A 21,786-nucleotide genomic window follows, 5' to 3' on the forward strand; every position below is an offset into this window, starting at 1 on the left:
ACAGCAATTTGCATAAATCAAATCAGAAGCAAATAACACCCCAGCACCACCAATTATTCATTTCAAATTCCAGTTCTAGTATTGCTTAAGTTAAAGCAAATAGAAACCCAAAGGTGTTAAGGTCTGCTTAAAAGCTAATGAAGCCAATAATACTGGAAAGGCCATGATCACATTGATTGATAACTCCTTGTGGGAAAATGAAAGAAGGAGTGCAACATTGCTGTTCCTGCTTGATCTCTCAGCAGCTTTCAATATAACTGATCGTGTATTCTCCTAGACCATCTCTGGGAGCTGGGGACTAGGGGCATGGTACTACAGTAGCTCCACTCCTATTTACACGGATGGTCTCAGAAAGTAGTACTAGATAGCTGTGCCTTTACACTCTGGCAGCTATGCTGCAGAGTGCCACAAGACATTATTTTGTCTCCAACATAATTTAAAATCTACATCAAACCATTGGGAGCAGTCATTGGAGATCTTGAAGCCATGTGTCATTAATATCTGAATCAGGAGAGATTGTGCATATTCTGAACCACTGTTTAGATGCAGCAATAGGGTAGATGAGGGCCAAAAAACTAATAATGTATCCTGACACGGGTAAGTCAGTGGCTCCTGAGTTTGGAAACTGGGAGTTTACTTGTTCTAAATGGGGTGCACTTGGAATCATAATTGTCACTGGAGATCCAAATGAGCTCTGTGGCTAGTAGTGCCTACTGCCAGCTTTGGCTGGTACACCAACTACACCTTTTCCTGACCAGAGGTAGTCTAGCTACAATTATTCTTGTACTGATAACCTCATGTTTAAATTACTGTAATGTACTCTGTACATACCTTATGCTTATACCTTATTCCTGGTTGAAAATGGTGCAAAATGTGGTCACCAGGCTGGTGAATGGGGCACCTGGCCCTGAAGACGTTACACCTTTGTTGAAGAAACTGCACCGGCTAACAACTAGCTACTAAGCCTGGTTCAATATTTTGATTAGGACATGTAGTGGGACCAGGACACCAAACAGACTGCCTATCCCAGTAGATACACAGCCTTGGTTGAGGATCCTGCTATCTGTGCTGTGAGCTTCTGAATGCCATCTGATGGCTTGTTATTAGCAGCCCTTTTCTGGAGTGCTGCTCTTTTCTTCTTCCTCTGAAATTTAAGAAGTGCTTTCCATGCTATGTTTAGGCACCTTTGAAAACTTAACCTCTCTCCAGGCCTCCCTAGTACAAATGTGGAGATTTTTTTTCCTTCTTTTCCTCCACACTTTAATGAACATATTTAGTTGAATATTGGTTTTATATTGCACTAAGTACTGTTCTATTATTTATTTTACTTCTCTTTGTATTATAAACCGCCTCAAGATATTTCAGGATAAAGATGTATTAATTAAATAATGAAAGCACAGTAAGGATACACGTGAAGGAATTTCACTGATCTTTTATTCAATAGCAGCCAATCTGACAGTATTTGATGCTAAATTTACAAAAAAGGCTTTTGAAGAGCATCTCAAGGTGAGGCACATTTGTATGGCTGCAAACAGCCCTTCAAATAACCTGCCCCAAATGATTTAGGACTAAGTTGTTTTAGAAGTCATCTTTCTAAATGTCACAAAATGTATTGATGTGCAGGCCATACTGACATCAGTTTGCTATTATGAATATGATATCCAAGTGTTAATGTATGCGCTCATCTTAGGAACTGAAAAAGGTCATATTAGTTGAAAAAGTCACAGCAGCTTTCATGTCAATGTCTAAATACTGGAGCAAGAGCTTGCTTAATTCGATGGTTTACTAACCAACACTTTGATGTTAAGAGTGCAGCTATTATGAGAACATGAATCAGCTGGAAATGTGATCAGAGCTCTGCCAGATAATGAGGACTTGAATATTCAAGTTTCACAAGAAAGTCACATGGATCTTTGGAACAGCACTGAAAATGTAACATACTTCAGTTGCAGGTTCTGAAAACATCTCCATTACTTACTGCTACTATCTTGATCAGTTGTCACTTTTCTGAGCCTCAAAATTCGTTCTAATTCTGTTTCATCACTGTATGTGTCAAGGGATTTTAAACTTCTTGAACTTGCAGATGTATTCAAAGTCTCCTGTAACAAAATATGTCAGTGAAAAATGACCAATATGAGAATCAAGAGAACTTACTGGTGATCTTAAATAAACCCCACACCATCCATTTCTAAGAAAGAATTAATTGTTGATGGCTTAGGTGTTAAGCAGCTTTAAAAAGGACTTCTTGTCTGAGAGATACCAAGATTCATGATTCCTTCTATATGCACACAAATTAATTAATTAATTAATTAAACAAACAAACAAACAAATAAACAAATAAATAAATGTCTACCAGTCTCAGAATTCAGAAGCATGATCAGCCATTGATGGCTAGGGATTATGGAAATTGATGTCCAAAACACAGATGCCACTAATTAAAAAATGAACAGGGTATAGATGGCCAAGCATCCCTCCTGAAACTTACATTTCTGACTAGTTGCAAACTGAGAATAACTCCACTGTTGACAATTTCTCTGCCCCATCTCACTCAACTTTTCAAGCTCTAGTGAGGTACAGTATGGTTTTCAAACCCTATCCCTCCTTACTCCAAATTTCTTCCAATATTATAGACCATGGTATGATGGCAGCACAAAATAAAACACCTTACACATATGCAGTTTGGATTATGCCTACATTCTGTCGAAAATGACTATGAAAGAAAATGAAAACACAGGATATAATTCTTAAAATTGGCACATCTTTAAAGACTTAAGGAAAACAGCATTTAATTCCCAATGTTTCCTCCAATTAAGTTAAATCCTGCATTTTGTTAGTTCTTTGAATTTAACAGAGCAGTCATATTATTAGCAAATCAGTCCTTGCTATTGTGCTCATGCTACAGATCTAGTAGCAAAGCAAATAACGTAAGCTGTTTTACATTGAGCTTGAAATGGAACAAATTAATATCACTTTGTTTACCACAATTATACAGAGGCCAACATAAAATGCATAATTAGCACAGTAACAACATACATATAAGTATTTTGCTTTATGTCCCCCAATCCTATTCTTCCCATCTCACTGTGCTAATGACTAGGCTTGTGAGCATGTTAGAAGTTGGTTTTATAAAGTGCTCTTTTTAGTTCCAGTACAGAAAAGATGTACAAGGAGCAGTTTGTATCTTATTATAGCTAGTACTGAGATGCTTATTCAATCTACAAGCTGAGGTCTTTACATGGAAAAGGGATACCAGGTTGTCTCTGTAAAAGCCCCACAGAAACTGATGAAATTAAGAGACACCCACAGATCTTCTGACGTCTGTTTGCATCTTTTTTTTACATATGCCAAATATAATCAAGGTTTTACAGGGGAAAAAAAATCACAGTTGGCCTCCCTGCCTCTCTCCACCCCATCTCCACCCCTACCCTGCCAGACCCCAGTCCAATTTACCAGTATTCCTTTTAGCTCTTTCATTGCATTTTCACAGGGTTTGGCCACTTCTTGCTGTAATTAAAAACAAAACACTTGTCTAGATAATCTGATTTTGCAGATGCTGAATAAAATATTCAAGAGTCAGCAAGAAATAAATCACATCTGTGGAGATAAAAATAAAAGTAGGATTCCACAAGGAAGTTCTTATTTTGAAGTATAAGATTTTGGACTACAGCAGTTGGATCTTAAGTGAATCTTAATAGTATAAAGTTGGGAAGGAAGGCAGGAAGGCAGGAAAGGGGAAAAAGGCAGGTAGACAGGTAGGCAGGCTTTTTTATTATATGTCTGTAATATTTCTGGTAAAAAAAAAGAATGTTCTAATAGCTTGTTCAAGTATGACTATATTTAACTGTAATAATACAGAATGAATCACAATGCTGGTGGTTTCCACTCTCCCCGAAACATAACAAAACTTTTCTTCACAGCCAGCCTATGGGGCAGGTGAAGAGGTTCTGAGACAGGTGAGTGACAGAATCCACAATTGTTTAAAAAGTAATATCTATACAGTTTCTAATAATAATAGTAGCCATAGATTGTTTCACTAGGCCTCCAACTGTCCATCTAGATCTCCTATTTAAATAACTGAACTCATTTTAATCATACACATATTTTCACTATACATTGCTTACTCTATATGTGCTAGGAGCTGGTCCAGCTACCAGAATCAGGACTTTGTATTCCGAGTACTAGAATCTTATTCATATCTAAGGATTCTCATATCAGAAAAGGGAAGCACATGAATCAGCTGATGCATTCTTAGTATTTTGAATATGGATGACCGTGGGATCAGGGCAGATAGGATATTAATAACAAGAAACATACAGTTATAAGAATAGTCAATTTCTATAGAAGTAACCCCCTCCCTCATTTTTTATGTAGATTATTAACTACCAACCTTTGTCCTAAAACGGTTGGTCTGATTAACAGGCCTAAGGTGAACTCCTTTTTTAATTCTATCCATCATTTCTTCCACAGCTTGTCTCTTCAGATCTGTTACTTCTCCTGTTCCCAAAATAAAGTAAAAATAAAATCAGCAAATGTGTGTACATGCAGAAAAGGTTGTGTCATGCATCATTACAAGCTGAGTTCTTTGAATACAGCTAGAGGTGGAGAATATTTCTCAGTGGTCTGAATGGACTGACCAAATCACATTAAAGAAGGCCTGTACCAATGATTCTCACTATCTAGATACAGAGTGCAGCAAAAAAAGAAAGTTAGGTGTGTGAAATATAACATAAGTGCTGTGCGGAAGGAGTTCTCTGCTACTGGATTTTGATTACAGGTAGTCCCCAGTTTAAGAATGAATTCTGCTCCCAAGGTCTGTCTGTCCTTAAGTTAAATTTGAATGTAAGCTGGAACAGTATTATTGTATAATACTGTAAAAGTAGTACTGTGTAATTAACTCAAACCATTGTGTATTTAACTCGAAATATTGTGTATTTAACTCAAATTTTGCTACAGTAGACTCTGTTCTTAACTATGTTTCATACCTAAACCAGGTGCTCTTAACCTGGGGACTATCTGTAATTAAGTGCCATCAAGTAATTAAGTGCCATTTAGCAACCACACAAATCTTCTCCAGGATGATCTGTCCCCGACCTGGCACTTCAGGTCTTTCAACAGCATATCCATCACTGGTGTAATGGAGTCCATCCACCTTGCTGCTGGTCCTCTTCTTTTTTATTATTTATTATTAAATTTATATGCTACCCATCTCCCCCTTCTTTTCTTTCCTTCCACTTTTCCCAGCATTATAAACTTCTCAAAAGAACTAGGACTTGGCATAACATAAGTTATGACTTAAGTCAGACTTCTGAATTAGTTTGTTCTATGATCCTTTTATTTGTTCTCTTAGCGACCCATGATATTCTCAGAAGTCTTCTCCAATACCAAAGTTCAAAAGTATGAATACTGTTTTGTCCTGCTTTTTCAAAGTCCAACTTTTGCTTCCATAGAGTGTCACAAGAAAAACTATTGTTTCCACAATTCTGATCTTGGTTGAGTATCGTTTCCAAGGCCTTCATTGCTACCTTACCAAGTGCTAGCCTATGGCATATTTCTTGACTGCTGTTTCCTTTATTGTTGATAAAAGGCAGAAGTTATCCATTGCTTCAATATCTTTATTGTACGTTTAATACTGATTGCTGCATGGGTTGTCATTAATTTCATCTTTATATTTAATCATAGTCTATATTTTTCACTGTGGTTTTGACATGTTAAGTCTGGAGAGCAGAGATACTGCTCCCTTTGGAGAAGCAGCAGATGCTTTCGACCCTGACTGTCTACACAAAGAAGTGGTAACTCAAAATGATACAGAAATCTAAATGCTCTTTGGGAATCCTAGGTAAATAATTATATCATTTCTTAGGAAACAGGTGCTTGAATCTAATTAGTGAAAGAGAAGAATTTCATTCAATCAGGAATAGAAGTAGACAGACAAAAGTATCAAAATCTTTTGCTCCTGGCAACTTCCAGTGTTTCCCAAAACAAAATACAAAACAAAAATGGAACCCCTGGAGCCAAGACTTCAGAGTGGTATCTAGCAAAATACAAGATTACAAACTACAAAAATACAGAGAATTGACATACCATCTCTCCTTCCCACTTTTTACCACTCTGTGGCTCCCCTTGCTCTTTCTTTATCCTTTTCAGAACCCTGTCTACACTGTCTTCCATCCTCCCTCTCTTCCCCATGGCCTTTCTTAATCTGTAGCACACCTTTTACATCCATCACATCTCTTTCCTGTCCTGCCTATTTAAAGGCCTGCAGCTCTCCAATCAGAACGGAAGTTGGGATATATAATCAAGGCTTGGTAAAAAAAACTATTAGCATAATGAAGAGTGGCACAGAGATTGTTTTCTAAGGCAAGAAAACTGGTGTGAAGACTAGACAGCCTGGCAGACACACCAGGCCTCTAGGATTGCATGTTGTTCTGTTGTGGATCCCACAATAGGAGCGCTTCTAATTTGTAATTCTATGGTCTGCCATAACACAATTGCACAGAAAGAAAGATGTTTGGAATCTGATGCTGTGATTACCTGATTGTTTATCACAAGGAATCAGTCTGAAGAAATCAGCAGGTAGAAGCAAGGTTACGCATACTGATCAAGCACAGAAACTCAGCTTGAGTATATTAGATAGGCTGTGCCTCCCAGCAGAATCTGCCCCCTTGGGATTTAGAAATGTTGTATTTTACATTTTTGGGACCACCACCACAATTATTCATAGCAAAACCCCCTGCTTGTTTGTGTTGGCTTTCAGTGAATAGGAATGTTCTTAAAATTGGTTTTATTTTATTTAAAGTGCCTAGAAGGCACAATATTGTGCAACTGCTGTGACAGAATGATTCATTTTAAATACACTATACCTGATTGTTGCTGAGACGCCTTTTCTTTTTTGGCCAGATTGCTGTTTGGATGAGACTTCTTACGAATCATTGACATCAGAGACCTTTCAGAAAGAGAAGATGGAGACAGTCACACAGCTTTCTCTTGAACATGACCCCAGTACTTACAAAAAGAGTTTTTTGGATCTTAGCCACCTATAGTCCCGCCATCACTAGAACATAAATACTTCTGGGATTGGGGCCTATTTCTATGACATGCATTGGTGAAAAGAACTGGCATTAGCCAACAAACAGCTAGTGCTTTTATTGATGAGTGTTCAAACATTGCCAGGTTGAGACAGAAATGTCACACCTCCTAAAAATACAGCCTGTGTATTATTTATTTTGCTCTTGCTGTTGACAAGGCATAGTGCAAAACACTCAAGATCTGAATATTAAAAAGGTAACATGGCACAGTGACATGTGTGACAAAATAAAGCTTTCTCACACAATAAAAAATTGAAGGGTTAGAATGTTAACGTGACACATTACTCTCCAGAGAATAATGTTACCCAGCAGGATACCTCTATAACGTCCCCTCCTTTCTACAGTATGTGTTTGTTGGAACAGGCCTACTGGTAAACAAACAAAATGAGAATGGAAAATAAAGCCCTCACAGTATCTATGCTTGCCATTCAGTCTACAAAGCATGATATTAATTTTAAACAGGCACTGCCAAGTCAATATTTAATCAAATATGAGGTGTTTGTTGTAATTTCTTTTCTTTTTTTTTAAAGGCTTTTAAAAGGGGGAAAACATTATTATTAAGTATGTGAACCAGGTTCTCTTGAGTATCATTCAAAATGTTGAATAACAAGTGAATGATGAATACATAAATCCAGAAGTTTTGAAACAATCCGAGCTGCCTGCAACATTGAGAGGATAAGTAGACTTTAGAACTGTGAGAACTCCTCCAAAGTATAAAAGTTAAATAGTGTGATGGTGTCATGCTGCTTAAATTGAAATAGACCAGCATTTTGGTTTTTTACATTAAACAATCAGGAAAGTTATGTTCTAACCATATCTTATCCTGCAAGCCAGGACAATAGCACAATATCTGTTACGTATATACTGGATAATATAATGGATGTTTCTAGTATTTAGAAAGCAACCTATGACCATTAAAGTTGCTAGAATAATGCTGGTCTGTAGCCATTGTCAATTCCATCTATAGAAATCCTTGCTGTAAAACCTTCCTGAAGTGATTTGGCTCATCTTTGACTTTTCTCCTATCTCCCCTGTTTTTAGTGTCTTGGGTACATATGACAGTTGACTGCATTTATGATTGCCTTATGTGAAGGGAGAACACTGTTACTTCCACTTCATCAACTATGTCTTGCTTAGGTTAGTATCAAATCATGGATAGCTGATCATCTTCTATGTTCTGAGGAAGAAAGTTGTCAGCAAGAAGAGTCAGGAATTTCCATACTGGACAGAGTTTGCTTCCAAATTTATGTCAAGATAATTAGTTACCCATCACTACTACTGCATGCTTCTTTAAATAAGAACTATAAACACATTCACACCTGCTTCTTGGTAGGTTGGTCAATAGTTGGCACCAACAGTAGCACTACTATCATTTGTCTCTTCACTTTTTTTTAACCTATACAGTATGTTCTCTATAGTGTTGCCAAATTCAGTCACTTGGATTTTGTTCAGGTGTGGTTACTTTTAACATACAGTGCTACTCTTACATTCTTCTATTGCATCTCTATTTTTCAATCACAGGTGTCTTCCCACTAGATGTCTACTACACCTATGACATTTGCCTTCTATACTCAAGCTGTATGATGACCAGACAGCAACAGTTGCAGTGACATATGGAGCAACTAAATGATTCAAAATTGGGAGTGTGCCAAAGTTGTACATAGTTTATTTATTTACCATAAATGCAAAATGGATTATGAAAAATGCTGTAATAGAAGAAATAGAAACTGGAATTAAAGTTGTCAGAAGAAACATCAACAATATGTTGATGATACCACAATGTGGATGGAAATGAGGAAGACTTAAGGAATCTCTTACAGAATGTAAAAGAAAACAGTGAAAAGGTTAATCTGCTGCTCAATTTTTTTAAAACTAAAATTACATCAATGGGCAATGCCAACTCAGTGTCAATTGGTAGAAGGGAAACTGAAATAGTAGCAGACTTTATGTTCCTAGGTTTAAAAAGGCTTGGTGACTGTAGCCATAAAATAAAGTAATGTCTGCTACTTAGAAAAAAGACTATTACAAATTTAGACAAGATATTAAAGAGCAGAGACATCACACTGACTATAACGGTACATGTTGTCAGGGCTATGGTTTTCCCAGTTGTAACATATATCTGTGAAAGCTGGATTATCAGAAAAGCTGAACAAAGAAAAAATGATGCCTTTGAATTGTGGTGCTGGAGAAAATTGTTGAAAATATCATAGACTGCAAGAAAAACCAGATGAAGTAAAAACAGACTACTCATTGGGAGCACTAATAATGAAACTACAGCTTAAATATTTTGGACACCTAATGCTAAGACAAGAGTCTTTGCAGGAAGTATTGGTGCTTGGAAAAATCACAGGCAATTGAAAAAAGGCCTACCAAAGACAAGGAGATTAGAAACTATCACTGACATAAGTATGAGATTGTCAAAACTCGAAGAAGCAGTTAACAGAAAAATCTGGGGAAATGACTGGGCCACAAAGAATTCAAAGTGACTGAATTACAGGGCAACTCAAGCTCGCTTTGCTTATTTCCAATACTCTACACATTAGTGTTAGATATTGAATAAGAGGAATTCTGCGAGCCAATTTTTTTAAACTGATTTTTCATTGAATCGTTGATTAACTCCTATTATAGTAACTCTCTCACTTCCTTCTTAAACATACAAGGCTTTATCTGAGACTCTTTCTTCAGAGTTTTCATCTTTAACCACCCCAGAATTCAGTTTAAAGACATCCTATCAAGTTTGCCATGCTTCAGCCAAGCACATTTTTACCACTTTTATAAGGAACAATCCTATTTTGTTCTGTCAAATTCTTGATCCATGCTCCTAGCATGGGAACATCCCTTCTGTTCTTTTTTCCTGCTCAGTACAGCAAAGAATTTATTGAAAAGACATGGTTTACCAGCAAACATTTCTCTGGCCACAAGATGCTGGTCCCAAAAGCTAAGCACCTGCTTCCATTGAAAGAATCCAATCCACAAAACCCCAGAATTTGCTGGTGGTACCACTGCTTGGTGAAATTTGAAGGCTGGTGGTATGGGAGAGAAGCTATCACTTGGAAAGAGAGGCTGTCTTTAACAGCCCAACCCAGCAAAAAGCCTTGGTTCTGGAGAAAGAAGAAAGCCCAAAAGACTATATCCTCTAGACAGCTAAGCACATTTTTCAAAATTTCTTTTTGGGATTCACACTTCTTTTCTCAATCCTTCGAAGTACTAGTGTTACAAGATGTGTTCCCCCCTCCCCCGAATATGTATTTCTAGGAGTAAGATAGCCAAGTTGCCAAGTTGTAGAGCATTCAAGTGGATCTTTTCCCATAAAAGTGTCTTTTACCACCATGGCTGGGTGATGGCCTGCTTCACTTCACCACAGATGGATCAAATAAGCATCGCTGACTTTCTTGGGCACCAGCAGGTAATGCTAGTCAAGCTGCCCCACTGTCTGGACTTCAGATGTGGATTACCAGAAGAAAAGTTTGTTCATTGCAACCTTCTGAATGATCATTCAATGAATGATCATTCAATGTTATCTATTAGGGTGGCAATAAAAACCATTGTCTGCCTGCTGTATGGAACTGCTGCTAGGATGACTTCCAAGTGTTTGGTAAATCAGTGCAGCTCTGTTCTAGCACCTAGAAAACTTCATCTAGGAGGAAGAACTTGATGTTTTGAAAACTGAAGGTGCTGAAACTCCCAACGTGATCAGCCAAGGGGCCAGCAATGAAAACCTGGGTCTTCCAAGAAAATTCCAGGGCTTAGGAAACCAAATCCATTCCACTGAAAATGCTGCAATCCTTTAAACCAAAGGCTCCCCAAAGACTCGGAACTGCTCAGCAATCTGTTGGTCCAGTTCTCTTGCACAAGGGAGAAGATGCCAAAAAAATATTCAGAAAATTTATCCAGGATTGTCAGCTGTTTGCCACATTATTTTGGCATAGCCTATGCAGCATGGGTAGGATACCAGCCTCCTGTACCAGAATAGGTCTTGACAGACCTAGTTATCCTACCTGCACTGCCAACCAGGTGCTAATCCTAAAATGCAGAAACTGGCTTTTGCCAAAGTGAGAGACATAACAGCAATGTTTCAAGCTGCTAGGATGAAGGAAAGTGAGGAAGAACAATCAATCATACGATGCCCCACTCTGCTCTTCAGGGATTCACCATCCTGTACCCTGTTTTATAATGTCTCTTTTTGTTCTCCTTACTTTGAATTTTGCCTAGAAATGGATTGCTGCTAATCAAGTTATTTTAAAAACTCAGAAACACCAGAGATGAGATGTTACCACATGCTTCAATACTTTATTTGGGGGCTCTTCCTCATTTCATGGCTCTAATCTGCCCTATTCACCCTGCTACACCCATTTATTTTTTTTTATGTACATAGACAAAAACAAGACAAACATCTCACCTAGTTTGGTTGTATCTGAACTTTTCTTTCTAATTACTGTAGCGCAGTGTAATTTCTGTCTAAATATTGTAATTTAAAGGGGAGTAGACAGCTATGGCCTCCAGAATCATAGGCAGTTCCCAAACTGATTGTTTATGAGTCCTTGGACCTGCCTACTAAAAGTTAGGCATGGGATTGTTAAAAATATTGAGGCAAAAAACACATGAAAGCTGTAGTGTAGGTCTTAAAAAGATAATGGGGCAGAAAGAGAAGAGAAAAGAAGAGTACTCCTCCAAAAAACTACATAAAAAATGGAGATCCTAGTCTTGCTCTTTGTTTGATGTGGCTCCACCCTGTTTTGCAAGCTCCTGTCCATTGAGGGCCTCAGCTTCACAAAGAGACCACCAAGTGGATGCCCACCCCAGGTTTAGAGAAAGATAAGCCTTTGATCCACCTTCTCCTGCTCTGAACATGAGAGACATTTAACTGCAAGATTGTCACTGGCCATCTCAGCTTGCCTAATGAAGACCTGAAAGGGTTTGTTTTTTTTTAAATGTGCCATGAAAAATCTTGTTATATGAGGTTTCAGAAGCAACTGTAACTACATAGTGTGGTCTAAATTAAAATACCTTTAATTTATATTCACTGAATGATATAAAATGTATCCTTTAAAAGGCCATGCTTTGCCATTTTTAATTTTATAATTTGCAATTGTATTATTGATTTGATTTCTGAAATGGCAGTCCTAGTAAAAGGCTCAGCTGATAGCCACTTGATCTGGGCACAGAAAAATTCAAAAGAGACTAAAAGTAGAGACACAATATCAGCATTAACCTTGGAAGAATTAAAGGACATGGTTTTTGTGTGAAATAAAAAGGCTTGAATATTAAGTACATGAAAATCCAGACTGATTTAAGAAGCAGAAAGAGGTACATAAAAGAACTGTTAAATAAGAAGTATCTATTAGTAGATGGCTGAAGAGGTTGAAAAGCAAGGGCAAGACTGAACCCTGAAGGAAACTGATGGGAAAATAACTTGGTTCTTTCACTTAAATCTATATACAGTGTTTATTAAAACCAAGCACTTATCAAGCTAGCACTGAAACACTTTTTCAACTTCTGTTTTGTTACCATATATGACATGGGAGGTCATGTCAAATCTTCATTAACTATAATAATACAGTGTTACTCAACAGGATTGAGATAAAATCCTACTTTTACTGCATTTTCATCGCAGAAGATGCACAGAATTGTTTCTTCTAGGTATTTTTTCTCTTGTATAGGTACGTACCTCAAAAACCGGTATCATCTTTTAAAATAATAGCTTTGCTTACAATTATATAGGTGACCATGCCCCCCAAACTTAGCAGTTTATTACTTTAACTGCAGTCCTAATAAGCGTGATCTCACTCCATCTCACTATTATGGTATTCTCTTAGTAGCAGGAAAACTATAATTGGCTTGTTGTCAACAAAACTAACTTCGTCTGTGGTGAAATAATTCTTGACTGATTGTGTTCTATGAAATCTTAATCTATCATTCAAACCTAGGCCACATTATCATTCCAATGTTTTTGGACTATAATTGCTACCATTTCTGAATATTGGCCACGCTGGCTGGTTTTTATAGTTTGTAGTCAAAAACATATAGGACAGAGGTAGCTCATTTTTGTTGTTATTGTTGCTATATATATTCTCTCGAGCCCTAATTTTGGGGGGAAACACATTTGGTAAGGCTGACTCAAGCTAAGGATGGGCTCAGAGTCAAAAGTGGGAGAGATACCAGTTCTCTTTCTGACATCCTTTTTAAAAATGTTCTCATACCCCTTTTGTCCTTCCCTCATTCTTTTGATATCCCCTTTTCTTTGTCCCAAGCCAGTTTTCTCTTTTATCAGATTGAACTGGCACACTGTGGAGAGCTAACGATTTGGCCAAGGTCACCAGAAATTAAGCACTTGATTGCCTGTCGTGTACCATCACCTTGCCTCAAACTCACTGAAAGCCACATTACATGTGAAACTTATAATCTTGTTATTCTTCTTACACTTAGAATTACCATAAGGAGCATTTACTTATGTCTAAGCAACATGTTTATATTGCAATATGTATGGTACTTACTTTATTGGATTTGGAGGAGGTGGAAGTGGAGGTGGTAGAGGTGGAGGTGGAGGTGGTACTGGATTTTCTGACTGATATATTCGTTTTTCAAGCTCATCAACTGTATAGAGAGAGAACTGAATCCTCACCTAAGGTGCTTTTATACATACATATTTTAAAATGGTAAGTACAAAGGTTTGGTAAAATAAAATAATTTTTTATCAAATAAAATCATCTGCTAATCAATGAGCTAATTGATGTTAAGACTGGGCAGCATTTTTTTTTTTTACTGAGCATCTCTACAAATTAGAGTGCCAAAGGTTTTCCATTACCTTATGCTTTTACACGATCTGTGTATATAGACATAATCCTGGAGAAGATACAACTCACCCACTCTAATAAACTGAAGAAAGATGCTGTGTGAAGCCTCTACTTGCTCTGAAGCACTTTGAATCCAAAGCACAGCACAGACTTAGTATCAGGAAACCTCCATGTTATTTTTTTGTAATTGTTTCACCTTCTGCTAAACCATACTGCTGAATTTAGAGATAATTCTAGATCATCTGATAGGATGATATACAGATAAACAGAAGCAACAGCTTTGATTCTTACAATGAAACATCTTAGTACTGATTTATTGATTTTGTGTACTCATATTTTATAAGACTCTGCTTCAGTAGACATAACAGTACTTAAAAAAAAACTCTTAAGAATCATTACTAGGTTCTTTCTACCCAGTTTTTGATTTGCTAAACAGTCACTATTTTTAGTATTCAGATCATAACTGAATTGAGAAGTCATTAAGAAATGCCATCATGTTGCAATATAGTCAGTACACATACTCAAATAATTTATTTCATGTCCTACAGTGGTCCCTGGGTGAGTCTCCTTGACAATTTCCATAGGTTTTCCACTAACCTTACAAGCCTGTGATTAATTTAACACACATCACTACAGTTTTAGGACCTTACACAAAGGCATTTGTATGTTTTTCTTTTGACATTTTCCATCCACATAATCCAGCTGCTTTAGGATAGTTAAACAGTACTTCCCCTGCTGGTAACTGTATTTTGAATTTATTAAGAAATGGCAATCTTAGATAAAGAGTAGTAAATTACAGTTTTTAGCACTTAATAGGTACGATGCTGTAAGCTGGTCAGGCACCATCCTGGTAAATAATTCTTTGGTAACAACTAAATCACAGTAGTTGATTTATACTGTATGTAGTCTAAGTGGTTTTTTCAGTGCTTCTGCTGTCTTGTTTTAGCCTATATACTGGACAAATAATAGCCAGCAACTCAGACAGCTTCAACAGTTAGATAGTGAGGGGTAAATGTTTAGCCTGATGTGCAGGGAATTAGCCACACAGTTCCCATGGATTTTAGCCATTAACACCCATGGGAGTTGCAAAGCTAATTTCTTCTGCATAGCCTTTGACAAAGCATTTACTTTTTAAAATGTCAGTCACATGAAGGCTCATAAAACAAGAGGAACAAAACCTTCACATCCATAGGAATTGTTGCTTTTCGACTGTGAAGTTCTAAATATTAATTTTAAAAAATATATTCATAATTTCCAGGGATAGAACATCATTCTGTAGTTTTTAAACCTCTTCCTGGCTTTCACTTCTGGAGTGTTCCAACTTAGGTAGCTACAGAAATGTCCTCTTTCGCTGGATGCTACCACAAATCACAATTCTATGTCAAAACATATACAAGGTCAAAACCAGGTGAATTGCACTTCAATTCCACTGAAATTAAAGGACTTGGTCATTTGTAATTTAAATCTCATTGATTTCAGTGGGAGCAAAATGCAATTAATTTAATCTGGTTAAATATCAGCCATGTACCAAAATTTACTGAAGATTCTTGATGTTTTCATTGCAAATGTAGCTTGACAATTGCCATTATGTTACAGACTGCACGTTATGAAATAACACAAAAAGTTAATGTTACGCACAAACATCTTAACTTCTGTTAAGAATGTGTTAATAATATTAGGAACATCATCAACATGTTAGAATTATTTATTTAGCTTACCTGAATGCTTTAAGTTCTTAATTTGTTCTTCAGCACTCTGACACTTCTCCTCTAATTCTTTTTTTTCTTCTTCTAGAAGTTCTAGCTGTTGTTTAAGGGACTTGATTTCTTTATGCAAAATTTCATTAGATAATTGTTCCTCTAATTCTTTAACCTAATATTGACAAATGTAAAACTACAATGAATATCTAACATATTATCTAAGCACTCCTCAAAACTCAGTATCTGATTTTTGACATAGAATTCAATGGTGTAGTACTGTATTAGTATTAAAGGAATATACTAGAAATGGGGTATATCCATGTATTCAAAACCATGTATACAGTTTTTAATTCTATCAGTGGAATAGTCAAGATTATTTTCCCTTCTACCACTAGCACCTTGGTTCTCCCAAACATGTCCCAGATCTCAAAATCCTCTAGAGATTTGGGGGCAAGGAATAAAACTGCAAGAGAGGAAAGAAAAGTCAAACTGCATGCACTGTGGAAAGACAAGCCAATATATTGTTGTTTAGAAACACTTCTTATTTAAACAAAAGACTACCATTTGGAATTCTTTGGGAAGTACTAGCTAACTTCTGTTATGGAGCTTATAAGTTCCCAGAGTGATAAAGATTTAAGAGTGGTTATGTAAACATCACTTGCAAACTTTTTTCTTATCAATGAAAAGATCTGGCAGTTCACAGAAAGCGAGTTTAAAAAAAGAAAAGAAGGCTGCACCCTAACTTCCTTTGAGGATATATTTGCTTTATAGGGAAAACAGTTCAGATGCTAGAATTCTTGTTACCCATTTTTCCTCTCAACAAACCTTGCTAAAGAGACTATGAGAATTATGCTTGGAAAAGAATAATTTTCAATTTTAAGCAGGAGCCAAAAGTCTGACATTTTAATTTGAACCTACTAGTTATAGTGACTCTAGGCAATTGGTTCCTAGTTTTATATTAAAGCATGTTAATTTCCTTGAGTAACTGCCAGTTGCTAAATGATTGAATCCATTCATTTTTAGAATATTATTATTTATTTATTATTTATTAAATCAATTTATTTAGCCGCCCATCTCACCACAGGTGACTCTGGGTGGCATACAACAAAGCTAAAAACAGTAAAATACATTAAAAAGATATAAAACAAATAAAATAGAGAATAAAAGGAAGTTAAAAATAAGGGAGCCACCTCACATTCCCCAGTCCCTTAGGGTCCCCAGACCTGCTGTCAGAACCAGGTCTTAAGGGACCTCCGGGAGCTCAACAATGACGAGGCCAACCTCACTTCAGGGGGGAGAAGATTCCACAGCACAGGCACCACAGCAGAAAAGTCCCGCTGCCTGGGGCCTGCCAGATGTAGCTCCCTAGGTGACAGAACCCGTAACATGCCCTCTCTGCTGGATCTGGTAAGACAGGCAGATGGAATCAGGGGGAGGCGGTCCCTCAGATAACTTGGCCCTATGCCATGAAGGGCTTTAAAGGTCAACACCAGCACCTCGAATTGGACCAGGAAACAAACTGGTAACCAATGCAGCTCACCAAGCAGAGGTATAACGTGTGTTCTACTAGAAACACACATAACTGCTCATGCTGCTGCATTTTGCTCCAGCTGAAGTTTATAGAATATAGTCTAATGTTGGCACAAATGGACCATCACAGTATAGGACAAACAATTTAAACATCTCCCTGAATTCAGCATATGAATAGAGATGGTTTTAAGAATCTAATGAGGATTCTGGGAGACCACCTGGGAGACTAGTCTATCTGGCATACTTCTTTCTTTAGTAGGATTTGATCCTTCAGTTTAAAATAGTGTTCAAACTAAGCAACGTCTCTTCTGAACCAAAATGTGGTTTTGCAAGTACTTTAAATAGTAAACTGTATAGATGCACAATAGTAAGCATACCCCAAACACCCTGGGATTATGTCCTGCCATGTGTTTAACATACCAGCATTCAAAACAAGAGGTTTACTCAGTTCATGGAAGGCCATGATTTACAGTGAGCAAGCTGCACTCATTCACTTATTGTGAAGGCTTGATGAAGAAATATTTGAATTCCAAAGCAACAGGGGAGCTTCCGGTGGGAAATTATGATGCGGTGATGCTCTCCAAAGGCGCAGAGAGCCACCAAGCTGAGAATGCCAGCTCGGAGGTGATGTCAGGCCCAGCCCAAGAACAACAGGCAAACAAATTCAGTTCTTTATTGCTTGTACCATATAGACAGAATCTTGCCAGACTAAATCTGTACTATGTTAACCTAATAGACTGTAAGAGAATCTAGGGAGTAGCTATCTTAAGTATCTTTTTCCACATTCCTGCTCTGGACTATGTTGCCTCTTGTCTCCTCCTTTTCCTTCCTGGAATGTGCTTCCTCCTTCCTGAGAACCTGGGTCTCTACTGCATTCCGTCACACCATCTCCTCCTTCATAGAGATTCCATCATGTAATCTCCCTGGATCAAAGGGAAATTATGAGATAAACCATGTGCGCTCCGGACAGTAGTTCCTTCTAAGTAAACAGCAGAAATGGAAACGTTTTTGTAGCCGGCTTGGGAGTTGAGCTGCAAGGAGGCCTGGAATTCTATCTATGCTCCTAACTACAGTGGAGACAATATGGACATTAAAGCCCTACTTTCTCCACTTCTTAATCAATTCGGGAAGTAATTAATTACAGATGAAGAGATATTTCCTCTGCGGCAAAGATAAGACTCCTTGCGGTGAGTTAAACCTTCTTTCGAGATTACAAAAAAAAACAAGAAAGAGAGACTTTGATTTAAAGATTCAAGAACTCTTTGCAAAAAGCTGAATTAAAAGAAGATGTAAGAAAGTTTTAAAACGGATGAGGGTACAGTCTTTTTTCCAATTTTTATTTTTATCATTTTTAATTTTGACAAAAGTGCTAGTAATTTTCACTAAGCCAGTTAAAGGAACCAGTCCAGTGTGGGAATGTTTGTTGTTTATTTTTAAAGACTGTATGTAATTGGCAGAATTTACATAACAAAAGATAAGGTAATGAACCAGACTATGATGTTTAGTTACCATGGAGATGTGATGACTGTTGTGGCTAAAGCTATCAAGAGCTATTAAAATGAAAAGGGAAAAAAAAAAAGAGAGGCTTGTTTTTTTTTTATTTTGCCTGCTTGAGACATCTTCACTTTGGATTAAAAATGGCTACTAGAAAAAATGGCTACTGGTAAGAAAGGGCAGGATGGGCTTGCTAGTGAAAGACCCAATCTCCTCTTTCCTTTGCATCTTGTAAAAATGTATTAAAAAAAAAGAATTCCAAAGCAACAGAAACTTTAATGCTTAATCTTAACCCTGTATCTTTGGGAAAAGGACTTTTTTTTTTATTATACGAAACACTCAACTTTCTAAGTAACATTCTACCTGTGTAAGATGTGTTCAGCATGATCCAATATATATCATCGGGAGATTTACTGCACTAAAATATTAAATGGCTGAGGCGGGGGCAGGCTTTCTTACCTTCTGCTGGTGTTGCAATCTCTCTTCCTCCAGCATTTGAGTCAGCTTAGCATTTTCATCTACAGCTTTTGAAAGCTGCTCATCAGGGGTGGAATTTTGCTGCAGCAGCTGACTTTGCCGTTTCAACTTATTTTGTTCAATAAACATCTACCAAACACAACCACACAAAATGTGAATCAGATTATTTGATAAATTGCAGTTATCTGAGCAGACCATATGGAAACTTCAGTTTCTTTTTGGAGCAACCTAGAAGTCCACATATGTCAGGCATCAGGAGACTGCTCTTATCATTTCATCCACTGCTTTGAAAATATCTCAAATGATCAAATGAATGTGGAATAGAGACAAGATCTAGAATAGCACCAGAAAGAAATGGGGCAAATACACTTGTCCTTCATTTCCTTGCATTTCTTGCATCAGATTTGTCAATGTGATGTATTCTATTGAAACACTGAAAAACCAGGTGAAGGAATCAAAAAGATTTCAAGGCACTGGAATTTCATTTACCCAAAGTATCTAAGGAAATTTAGAATATATGGAAATAATTAGATTACTGTGTTGGGATATTAGATACAAGGTTGCACAGAAAGAACTTTGGGCAATCAAATATATATTTGAGTGCCCCAAACTCTTTCTATATAAGAAGAATTGGGCCTCACACTGTAGGGCTTCAAAATTAATTAACAGCTTACATCCAAAAGATGTTGCCTGCATTTTAAGAAGTCTTACAACAACAAAATGTGTTGGTTTTGCTCAATGTGGTTTCACCATATATCTTGTTAATGAACAATGTATGTTAGATAATATAAACTTACTACAAATTATCAGGAAATGAAGCAATTATACTTAATATGTTAGACACATACTATACTGTATAACTATTGCCTGCTTTGTGTAAGACAGGGATCTTTTGTTTTTTACAGCTTCCCCAGTCTGACCAGGTGATTGCATATATAGTCCAACATATCTCAAGGGCACCATGTTGGACTATGCTGCTTTACTAAAAGAAAAAATAATTATTTTTAAATTACTGAAAATTGATCCAGAAAGTGGTTAAAAAAGAAATATATTTTAAGATTACTGCATCAGAAATAAAATGCCCATTATTTCTGGTCCCATGTTGCTTATTTACCAGATAAAATAATAGTCACAGCAGGTTCACTGATTCTTACCATCCCTCAATACTATGTCATTAAAAAAATCAGATACTTGTATATGTATTTATTTATACAAAAAAATCTATGTATCCCTTTGAACAATGCTCCATATACTTTCCAATCTCCTGTTTCTAGGTGGGGAAAAACAGAAGTGAATAGTAAACTTTGGCTCTTGTACTAGTCTACTTAACAGATATTTCATTGTGGTCAACATGGACCATACCAATTGCTTAAAGAAGTTGGATGAATTCCAAGCAGTAGATGCATAGCTTGCTTTTCTCTCACATTCTTAGAGGGCAATGTAACTGAAGCAAGACCAAATCTTATCTTAAATCTGATGAGGAGAGGAGGGAGGGGACAGGAGGGGAGGGAAAAGGAAAGGAGAGGAACATGAGAATAACCTGCAGTGAACAGAACTGTGCAGCACAAGAAAAGCTATTAAGACAAATAAGTGCAGAAAAGCACAGGTACACAATTCAGACTCACAAACTCTAAGGAACATTATATGCATATATGCATTCTTTCAAACAGTTTTAGACAATGTATTCTCCACTAAAACGTTCTCACATACACAAAAACACACAAATACAAAAAACATGCATACACAAAAATATATAAGGTTAGATCAAATAATGTGCATGCTGCATTCCTGCTTCTTTTCAAGTAATTTGTTTTTGTTTATTTAAGCAAGGATAGACAAGTTTGTTGGCTGAGGGTGATTCTTTTTTCTTTTGGGGTGTGTGGGTGGGAATGATGCAAAGTAGAACAAAGCAGTGTTATGCTCTGATTTTCCACTTTTTCTCAGTCTAGTGGAGGGGGGGCGGTGAAGCTGTTGTTGGCTGCTGGGGGTGGAGGATGTAGAAATATGATAACAAACCAAATCTAGGGCTTATTACCAGTTTTACTATTTCTCACATCAAAATGATGGGAAACTGCTCCCTCAGTTTTCAGCATGGCACTCCAGAGTCTGAAGAAAAAGAGGTGGGCAGATATGAAGGTTTATTGAAACTATTCTATTTTTTACCATTTCCAAATTCCTCTCATTGGAGCTAGATTCAAACTCAGTAAGGAAGACACAGGTATGCTAAACAAATTATCTTTGAATAAAAGTGCAACCAAGGAGTCATACCTGGAGTTTCCAACGAAGTATTTTACTCACAAATCTATCCCTATTTTCTCCAGGGTTTCTTGATATCAGCAATTTAATTATTTTCTGAGATTTTTTTTTTCACTCTTGCTATCTAACGCAAATTCCCGTACCTAGCTGATCTTGGCTGATCCTGAGAAGCTAAACAAGGTCAGACCAGTTAGTACTTGGATGACAGACCATCAGAAAACTGGTAGTGTCGCCAGGAAAACTTCCTGAGCATGTCCATGAAGTCACCAGGAGTGAACCTCAACTTGAAGAAAATTTTCTTTTATTGTTAAATCAGTGGGGGTCAGGCAGTCTGGCTAATCAATTGCAAATCACCCAGAGATTTATTAGTGGGCCCCAATTTAGTGGCTGTCCTAAGGTTTGTCTAGACCTGTACTGAGATATATCATTCCTTGCCTGGCTGATTGCACA

The 21,786-nt window shown here is 37.1% G+C and overlaps 1 protein-coding gene across 1 annotated transcript in view; it reads right to left on the minus strand.

Moving 5' to 3' along the window:
- Nucleotides 1-21,786, minus strand: part of SHTN1 (shootin 1) — an 87,758-nt gene that overhangs the window by 15,302 nt on the left and 50,670 nt on the right. The window contains exons 9-15 of the mRNA XM_007433684.4: nt 19,063-19,209; nt 15,598-15,751; nt 13,580-13,679; nt 6,861-6,943; nt 4,388-4,494; nt 3,451-3,504; nt 1,979-2,099 (exon numbers count right to left, since the gene is read on the minus strand). Of these exons, the coding sequence (XP_007433746.1) occupies nt 1,979-2,099; nt 3,451-3,504; nt 4,388-4,494; nt 6,861-6,943; nt 13,580-13,679; nt 15,598-15,751; nt 19,063-19,209 (766 nt within the window). The remainder of the gene's footprint in view (nt 1-1,978; nt 2,100-3,450; nt 3,505-4,387; nt 4,495-6,860; nt 6,944-13,579; nt 13,680-15,597; nt 15,752-19,062; nt 19,210-21,786) is intronic.

The sequence above is a fragment of the Python bivittatus genome, unplaced genomic scaffold (genome assembly GCF_059951505.1).
Source record: "Python bivittatus isolate LINGU-HERP-01145 unplaced genomic scaffold, Pbiv_v1 ctg000980_np1212, whole genome shotgun sequence".
NCBI classification, from domain to species: Eukaryota; Metazoa; Chordata; class Lepidosauria; order Squamata; family Pythonidae; genus Python; species Python bivittatus.